This window comes from Rhamphochromis sp. 'chilingali' (assembly GCF_963969265.1).
Source record: "Rhamphochromis sp. 'chilingali' genome assembly, chromosome: 2".
NCBI classification, from domain to species: domain Eukaryota; kingdom Metazoa; phylum Chordata; class Actinopteri; order Cichliformes; family Cichlidae; genus Rhamphochromis; species Rhamphochromis sp. 'chilingali'.
This window is the reverse complement of record NC_137930.1, coordinates 36,615,977-36,625,804: the sequence shown is the minus strand read 5'-3', so window position 1 is coordinate 36,625,804 and position 9,828 is coordinate 36,615,977. Positions and strand designations below refer to the sequence as shown.

The 9,828-nt window shown below is 42.1% G+C and overlaps 2 protein-coding genes across 2 annotated transcripts; one reads left to right on the top strand and one right to left on the bottom strand.

The window, feature by feature from the left end:
* Positions 1 to 1,079: 1,079 nt before the first annotated feature.
* On the bottom strand, positions 1,080 to 2,702 carry LOC308387539 (E3 ubiquitin/ISG15 ligase TRIM25-like; the record flags this gene model as incomplete). The annotated part of the gene is made up of 1 exon (XM_080867651.1): positions 1,080 to 2,702. One exon carries the CDS (start codon positions 2,700 to 2,702, stop codon positions 1,080 to 1,082), a length of 1,623 nt encoding a protein of 540 aa, XP_080723777.1.
* A 3,396-nt stretch (positions 2,703 to 6,098) lies between these two features.
* On the top strand, positions 6,099 to 9,391 carry LOC308387532 (tripartite motif-containing protein 16-like; the record flags this gene model as incomplete). Its single annotated transcript, XM_080867641.1, has 1 exon — positions 6,099 to 9,391. Exon 1 carries the CDS (start codon positions 7,700 to 7,702, stop codon positions 9,389 to 9,391), a length of 1,692 nt encoding a protein of 563 aa, XP_080723767.1. The 5' UTR covers positions 6,099 to 7,699.
* Between the last annotated feature and the right edge of the window lie 437 nt (positions 9,392 to 9,828).

Genomic DNA, 9,828 nt, shown 5'->3' with positions numbered 1-9,828 from the left:
GCAGAATAAATTCCTGACCAACTAATGAACCTAAACATAAACTGTAACTACAGGGGTCCAACAAAGAATGGCCACGCATCATACTGATGTCTTCGGAAATTTATTTCTCTCTCTCTCTCTCTCTCTCTCACTCTTGTCTTCAGACACCGTGAAAACTGAAGAAACACAAAGTTTACAACATAAATGTTTTGAGCTTATCAGTCTCTCATATCAGTGTCCATAAACAGTCTTGTGCAAGCAGAACAGAAAAATGCACAATAATGGATATCACAAAAATGTCCTCTCATTACCAGTGTAGAACACGTATGCAACATTATACAAACAATATACATGAAACCATACCGTGTGCGCCTCTTGGACCACATGCAGAATAACATTAACGCTGAGGCTGTAGATGCATCTGTAGCCATGTATCCATGCTAGCTCCACAATGCCATGGTTGTGCTCTCAACCAAACTCTGGTCATGTGACAATTACAAACTTTAGCTCATACAAACTTACAGCACTTTACATATTTAACAAACCCATATTTTGTAATCACATATTTTAGACATGTTTTTTAATTAATGTTACACTTTTATCATCTTATGTTATAAATAAATGAACTAAATTAAGCATGAATCTATCACAGAAACATGAAATAACCAACTTTATTTTAACTGTCTCAGGGACAGTTACATAAACCATAATACAAAATTACACTAAAATACAAGAAAGCTCAAAACGCTGCTTCAAATGACCCAGGACGATCCAATTGTCCCCACTCTCCCACTGGCCTGCACTTATGCTGTCCTTAACAGTCCAGGTGACTTGTGCAGTTGAGTTCATCCTCAACATCTGAAGTCATCTATATCACACACACTTACTGAGGTAATCAATTTTAGGCAATTTTTGTTTTTGCTTAAATGGGGAAGCTGTGACACACTGTCTGCTCACCTCCAGTTAAAGATTTTTAATTACTTTTATTTGTTTTTGTTAATTTTTATAGCAAGTAACACAGACCCATGCTACATCACTGCACTTATAATCTATGCTATATATTTTGCCTGACCTCTTTAGGAGAGACCTCTTTTTCTAGACTATTTGAGCTCACACAGCTCAACACACGATCCAACATAAAGCCAAAATCCAGCGTAGAGCGGCTGAGTGAATGTGGTCTGGACTCTGTGCAGGAGACACATGGTCTTTGAGACACTGTAAAACGACAGCATACCCGCTCTGTGATCCACGTATACTCCTATTCTGGGTGACTGAGGGCCTGAAATGACAGTTCTGATTTTGTTATGTCTCAGTTCATAACCATTTTTGAAACACTCCAGTGCCCAAGAACTGTCATTGTTCCCAAACAGACTTTCATCTCCTGTTCTGCTGATATTCTTGTATGAAACTGCCACTGAAAGTGCTCCTCCACTCCACACCACCTCCCAGTAACAACATCCAGTCAGACTCTCTCTGCTCAGGACTTGATGTCTGTTGATGAATCTGTCTGAGTGATGACTATATAAAAATTTTTTACTCATACATTTGACTTTTTTGTCCCCTTCAAATAAGAGACTTGTGTTTGCTGTGTTAAAATCCAGCGTTAGTTCTTGAGATAGTCCGAGGAACTCAGCTCTGGTTTTGGGTTCAGGTCGAGACATTACTGCATCCACTTCCCCCTCTAACTGTGAGACTGCGGTGCCAAAACGGATTTCCTGTAGTTTACGTTTGAACTCTGACACAGCTGTCATCACATCCTCAAAGTACTGCAAAGTACATGTTTTAATGTTGAGTGATCCAACAGATTCATGCACATGTGACAGTGAGGTGTACGTCTGGAGAAAGTGGGTGTGATCCTGTGTATGAAAGAGCTGCCCCAGCTCAGCATCTTTCCTCTTCAGCACAGTGATCTCATTCTCTATTCTGTCCTGAAGCTCTCTTGCACGACACACTTCAGCTTTCTGACGAGATCTGATCTGCTGTTTTACATCATTAAAGATCTTCTCACTGTCCCTCACTGCTTTATCAGCAGACTGAGTGATGGCTTCCACCTCCTCCTGAAGCACCTTTATGTCTTTTTCTTTGTCCTGGATTCTCTCTTGGATTTTCTTTCGACTCACCCCAAGTTCTCTCCGCTTTTTATTCCTTTCTGCTGTAGCTGAAACTGTGTCATGGCCTTTATGTTCATCCATGGAGCACAAATAACAGATACACTGCTGATCAGTGCGGCAAAATATCTTCATCACCTCACTGTGTTGAGAACAGATGATTTTCTTAAGCCTCTTTGATGTGTCCACCAGCTTGTGTTTCTCAAAGGCAGTAGATTCATAGTGAGGCTGGAGGTGCTGCTCACAGTAAGAGACCAGACACTGCAGACAGGACTTGATGGCTTTCAGTTTCCTCCCAGTGCAGACATCACAGGCCACATCTTTAGGTCCAGCATAGCCATGATCGGCAGGTGAAGCTTGGAGTTCAGTCTTCTGCAGCTCCTCCACTAACTCTGCCAAGACAGTGTTTTTCTTCAAAGCAGGCCTCGGTATGAAGGTCTGTCTGCACTGAGGGCAACTCTGGATGTTCTTCTGATCCTCTTCATCCCAGTAGCTTTTAATACACTTCATACAGTAGCTGTGTCCACAGGGAACAGTGACCGGATCCTTCAGGAGATCCAAACAGATCGAACAGCAGATTTTTTTCTCATCCAGTCTGCTTGTTTGCCGTGCCATTATCGCTCTCAGATAACAGAATGATAAAAAAATATATATATATAGTACTACCGCATTAAAATTAAAAAAGATTTTTTAAAAGCAAATTACACAGAAACTACATCTTCTTTATGCGTGCTTCAATATCTGCATTGCGGCTCGTTTGTAACAGCATCCTGATGTCTTAACTTCTGAGAAGATCTGTGAGAGTGAAGCTGTAGAAAAACACTGAGACTGAACGCAATTGGTTGATTTTGTGAATAGTGAGGAAGTTTTCAGCCTGCAAGTCATGCCACGAAGCCACAACTCTTGAGAAAAGCACCATGTGGTTCTACCCACTGTTGACAACACAGAGTATAAGATGCAAATACTAGACACCTTACACAACCTTAACTCAGTCCTTGACAATTTGTAGACAATTTCAAAATAACAATGTTCTTTAAAATGGATCAGTGAGTACCGCTTTGCATTTATCACTCTGTCAGATCCATAAGATTATCATTAGGTATTTCAATGCTGATTACAAACTCGTTTGAGGCTAACAAATGGAAATTAGAACCCAAATTCAGATGTGGAGTTTAAGATCTTGGGAGCGCTTCACAGGGAGTGGGACCGAGGCTGCTATTACTGCATAGATGTCACCAGGAAACCAGCTACATTTCTACTATCAGACCATTCTTTCTTGTGTCAGAGTATAAAAACATGGCAACACAGAGTCCACACCTAGTGAGGAATTTCATCTGTCAGAAAACACAAAAGACCTCAGCTGTGCAGTCCAATAATACAACAGTCAGTTTGGATATTTTAACGCCCCCATGATCAAAAGGCAAGGATGAGCTGCTGCAGCTGAAACTAGATGGTTTTAAGAAGAGAATTTTGAGTGAAGATATTTTCACTTAAACTGTTCCATTTCTGGAAAAATAAGCTTAAATGTCATACATTTAACTGTATTAATGAATATGTATTGAGTTTAAATACTCCAATATTATCCTAGAATGCAACCAACACACATTTACAGTGGTATGCAAAAGTTTGGGCGCCCTTGATAATTTTCATGATTTTCCTTCATAAATCTTCAGTTGGTTGGATCTGCAATTTCATTTAAATGTATCATATAGCAGAGGAACACAATGATATTTGAGAAGTGAAATGAAGTTTATAGGATTTACAGAAAGTGTGCAATAGTTACTTAAACTAAATTAGGCAGGTGCATAAATTTAGGCACCCTTGTCATTTTATTGATTTGAATACCTTTAGCACTAATTATTGGAACATAAAATTTGTTTGGTAAGCTCATTGACCCTTGACCTACATAAGAAAGGGTATTTAAGGTGGCCAATTGCAAGTTTTTCCCCTCTTTGCATCTTCTCTCAAGAGTGGCTACATGGGAGCCTCAAAACAACTCTTAAATGACCTGAAAACAAATATTATTCAACATCATGGTTTAGGGGAAGGATACAAAAAGCTATCTCAGAGATTTCAGCTGTCAGTTTCCACTTTGAGGAACATAGTGAGGAAATGGAAGAACACAGGCACAGTTCTAGTTAAGGCCGGAAGTGACAGGTCAAGAAAAATCTTAGATAAACAGAGGCGAAGGATGGTGAGAACAGTCATAGTCAACCCACAGACCAGCTCCAAAGACCTGCAACATCATCTTGCTGCAGATGGCGTCACTGTGCATCATTCAACTATTCAGCGCACTTTTCACAAGGAGATGCTGTATGGGAGAGTAATGCAGAAGAAGCCTTTTCCACGCACATGCCACAAGCAGAGTTGCTTGAGGTATGATTAAGCACATTTGGACAAGCCAGCTTCATTTTGGAATAAGGTGCTGTGGACTGATGAAACTAAAATTGAGTTATTTGGACATAACAAGAGGCGGTATGCATGGCGGAAACAGAACACAGCATTCCAAGAGCTAGCCACAGTAAAATATGGTGGCGGTTCCATCATGTTGTGGGGTTTGTGTGACAAGTGCAGGTACTGGGAATCTTGTTAAAGTTGAGGGACACATGGATTCCAGTCAGTATCAGCAGATTCTTGAGAACAATGTTCAAGAATCAGAGACAAAGTTGAAGTTGCACCGGGGCTGGATATTTCAACAAGACAACCACCCAAAACACTGCTCAAAATCTACTAAGACATTCATGCAGAGGATCAAGTACAACGTTCTGGAATGGCCATCTCAGTCCCCAGAGCTGAATATTATTGAAGATCTTAGGTGTTACTTAAAGCGTGTCACGGCCCAGCGGCACGAGGGAACAGAGATGGACACAGGTGCAGAAACCAACCCGGAAGCGAGACGGTAAGAGAACAAAGGATTTATTTTCACCCACAGGCAAACACAAGCAAAAACAAAACGACGCCACCACACTAGTGGCGCGTAGGATAATCCAAGATAACTAAGGGTGACCTAGACACCTCTAGGAGACAGCTGAACAGCAGAGGCAGCGGGGAGGTGGAAGCAGGACTATGTAGGGGCCGGGGCACTGGAATGAGAGGAGATCACGGTCAGTGGGATCCAGCAGACAATCAACGATCCTCCACAGTTAAACTGAGTTGCCTTACTTGGTTTCAGGTGGAGGGGACAGGTGGGGCGGAAGGCCCGGAAGCGGTCGAGATGTGGGGAGGCAGGCAAGTGAGTGGTGGGCCGGCAGGCAACGTCGTATCAGCAGCAAGCGGCCCAGGTCCAGGAAAGGAGGGAGACAAGACCTCCACTCCAGGTGCTACCTCTGAGAACAAGTCATCACACAGGTTCTGGACAGAGCAATAATGCTCCACTTGACTAACATGGGGATAGTAGATACTCAGGCGATGAACGGTTGAGTGCGCAGGTCTGATATACTGCCGGAATAATTGCTCACAGGTGGTCAGCCAGGGAGGAGCAACCAAACTCCACCTAAAGGAGGAGCCGCTGTTGGAGACCTGCAGGTACCCACCCAGATCATGACAAAGCGGGCTGTCCATGCTCGGAAACCATCAAACCTGACTGAACTGGACATGTTTTGTAAAAACAAAATGGTCCAAAATACCTTCAACCACAATCCAGACTCTCATTGGAAGCTATAGGAAGTGTTTGGAGGCTGGTATTTCTACTAAATATTGATGTAATTTTTCTGTTGGGGTGCCTAAATTTATGCACCTGCCTAATTTAGTTTAAGTAACTATTGCACACTTTCTGTAAATCCTATAAACTTCATTTCACTTCTCAAATATCATTGTGTTCATCTTCTATATATGATATATTTAAATGAAATTGCTGATCCAAACAACCAATGATTTATGAAGGAAAATCATGAAAATTATCAAGGGTGCCCAAACTTTTGCATACCACTGTAAACAGTTAAATAAAACTAAACTAAAAAATTCTTACTGAAAATGAGGTTGGCGAAACTCACGACACAAAAAAGCAGCAAATTTAATGGAACAACATGTAAACTTGTGCATTTTACTGAACAGAGTATGAACAGAGTATAATGAGCTGATTTATATGCACTAAATAACAGCGTGAGTGTTTCACAGTCCTGGAAGAGGAACACCTTGAACTTTGAACACAACTGCTTAAAGATTTCTATAGTTATGATAGTCACAATCTTTATGATCACCTTACATCCTGGTTGGATTTGCTTCAAGAAAACATCTCAAGACCACCTGACATCTGATTGATTTTGATTCTGACTTCACTTCCACATTTGTTGATTCAGCATCATATTAGTGAGGGATGCTTGGGCCTAAAAAAAAATCACCTAGTACCCAGTTGAATGAAATAGATTCAACAGCCTGCTGGAAACATTCCTCAGGGATTTTGCTAAGATCATACAGATCTGCTGGCCATATGTTGTTTACACCGAATTCTGACCCTACCCTCCGAATGTTGCAGAAACTGAGACTCTTCAGATCCGGCAGCACTTCACCAATCTTCTATTGTGCAGTTTTGGTGAATCAGTGTGAACTGAAGCCTCACTTTTGTATTTTTAGCTCACAGGAATGGCACCTGGTTTGTTCTTCTGCTGCTTATCGACCTGATAGATTGCCAGTTTCTGAAATACCAGCCTGTCTCGCACCGATAACCACGCCACGGTCAAGGTCACTTTCATCACATTCTTGATGCATGCTTAATCATCCAGGTCAGTAAACCCCAAAAAGTTGATTCTGTTCATTTGGACGTTGCATTTTCAGTGGGAGAGCTGAAACGTTTATCCACCTGAAAACGCTACGTCCAGATGAACAGAATCAACTTTTTGGGGTTTCATCACATTCCTCGTTCTGATGCTGTTTGAACTTCAGCAGGCTGTCTTGATCATATCTACCTATCTAAATGCATCAAGTTGCTGCAATATGAATGGCTGATTAGACATTTGCACTAACAAGCAGCAGACCAAGTGTACCAAGTGACTGATTTTTTTTTAATCATTTTTACTTCTATTATTACAAACATAAGCTTTAAAAAAATAAAATAAAATAAAGAATGTGTTAAGAGCACCAGAGCACTTTCCCATAAACTGCTTCATTGATTACAAGAGGAAAAAACACGATACCCATATTACATATCAAACATGATTTACATTACACTGAATTGGTACATCATCATGTTTAGTATTTCATGAATCAATTTAGGCCACAAACTGTTCAATGAAAACAGATCTACAGACCCATGGATCAACACTACAGCCAAACCAGTGATGATTGGTTTCACTGGTTTGGTTCTGCTTTGTTTTGTCTGCAGGCATTTTTATATCACACTTACTCTTTTCTATTTCTAACACTCAGGACATAAAAACACACCCTGTTTCGTGAAACCACTCCTCTTCCTGGAATTATCTGAACCATAAAATACCCTCCCCCTTCTTCCTGTTTGCCCTTTGATCAACATAACTTCCTGTTTTCTGATCCTTCCAAATATATGCCAGAGTGCAGACAACTGACAAGATAGCAAAGCAAGAAAAAGGAACTGAGTTTTGGTTTGGATCGGGTGGCAGGAAGTGAAACTCTCACACACGCACTCTCTCTGAGGTAAAATGGCGCAGCAAGGAATTCAGCTCGACCAGGACAAACTCTGCTGTTCGATCTGTTTGGATCTACTGAAAGATCCTGTGACTATTCCCTGCGGACACAACTACTGCATGAACTGCATCAAATGCTGCTGGGATAGAGGTGATCTGAGGGAGATCCCCTGCTGCCCTCAGTGCAGACAAGCCTTCATACCAAGACCTGCTCTGGTGAAAAACACCATGTTGGCAGAATTAGTGGAGGAGCTGAAGAAAAGCGGACTCCAAGCTCCTCCTGCTGATCACTGCGATGCTGGATCTGAAGATGTGGCCTGTGATTTTTGCATTGGGGAAAAAATGAAAGCTGTCAAGTCCTGTCTGCAGTGTCTGGTCTTTTACTGTGAGCAGCACCTCCAGCCTCACTATGAATCTCCTGCCTTCAAAAAACACAAGCTGGTGGACCCCTCCCAGATGAGGATTATCTGCCCTCGCCACAATGAGGTGATGAAGATATTCTGCCGCACTGATCAACAGTGCATTTGTTATCTGTGCTCCATGGATGAGCATAAAGGTCACTGCACTGTCTCCGCTGAAGCAGAAAGGAAAGAGAGGCAGAAAGCACTCGGGGCAAGTCATGAAAAACTCCAGCAGAGACTCCAGGAGAGAGAGGAAGCCAAGAGAGTGTTTCAGCAGGAGGTGGAGGCCATTAATCACTCTGCTGATAAAGCTGTGAGGTGCAGTGAGACGATTTTCACTGAACTGATTAAAACAATTGAGAAAAGAAGATCTGATGTGACCCAGCAGATCAGACTTCAGCAAAAAACTGAGGTCAGTCGGGTTAAAGAGCTTCAGGAGAAGCTGCAGCAGGAGATCTCTGAGCTGAGGAGGAGAAACACTGAGCTGGAGCAGCTTTTCCATACGGAGGACCACACACAGTTTCTCTGCACTTACACCTCACTGTCACACATCAGCGAATGGACAGATTCACCGAGCATCAACATCCGTCCTCTGCGCTACTTTAAGGATGTGACAGCAGCTGTGGCAAAAGCCAGGGATAAAATGCAGGAAATGTTTAGTGATGTTTATACCAACATCTCACAGACAGTGAGTGAAGTGGATGTTTTACTGCCACAACCAGATCCCAAAACAAGAGCTACATTCTTACAGTATTCCTGTCAGCTCACACTGGATCAGAGCACGGCAAACTCATTATTGATATTGTCCGAAGGGAACAGGAAAGTAACAGGAATGCCCACTTTGCTAGCGGCAGTGCAACTGGCAGTGGATTTATATGCCAACAAACCAGAATCACATGCTTTCACTAACAGGTTTCAGGTGCTGAGCAGAGAGACTCTGACTGGACGTTGTTACTGGGAGGTGGAGTGGAGCGGCGGAGGGGTTACAGTGGCAGTCACATACCGGGATATCAGCAGGAAGCAACAAGAAGAAAGTGAATTCGGACACAATGACAAATCCTGGGCTTTGCAATGTGTTGACCAAAGATGCTTTTTCAAACATAACAAAAGAAAGACTCCCATTTCAGTCTGCCGGCCGTCCAGAGTAGGAGTGTACCTGGATCACAGAAGAGGCATTCTGTCCTTCTACAGAGTCTCTGGCACCATGACTCTCCTCCACAGAGTCCAGACCACATTCACTCAGCCCCTCTGTGCCGGACTCGGACTAGATATGGGATCCACTGCTAAGCTGTCTGACCTCAAATAGACTGGAGTTATTTAACAGCTGGTGCGAGTGGATAGAAGCTACACTAATCATGATGATGTTTGTTATGCTTCTATGATCATTTCTTTGACTAATTACAGTAATTTGTGGGAAGTTTCGATGCATGCTCAAACATGCAGGTAAGGAAGTCCCAAAAAGTTGATTCTATTCATCTGGTTGTGGTGTTGTAATTTGTGGGGTCAAAATACAGAAATACTACATATTTCATAACTTCATTTATGTTTCTAATCATATCTCATTAAATAAGTGTCCCTGTACTGGGTGCTTATTCGTTTAATGTTTCTTTAGGTGTGTTAATAGCAGAAGAGCAGAAGAGAAAAGGTGATGAGGGTCACTGAAAAGCAACACTCCATGATTATTAAGCCTTATTGGTGTGCAAAGTGTTCATGATATAAATGGGTACATGTATATTTCGTACT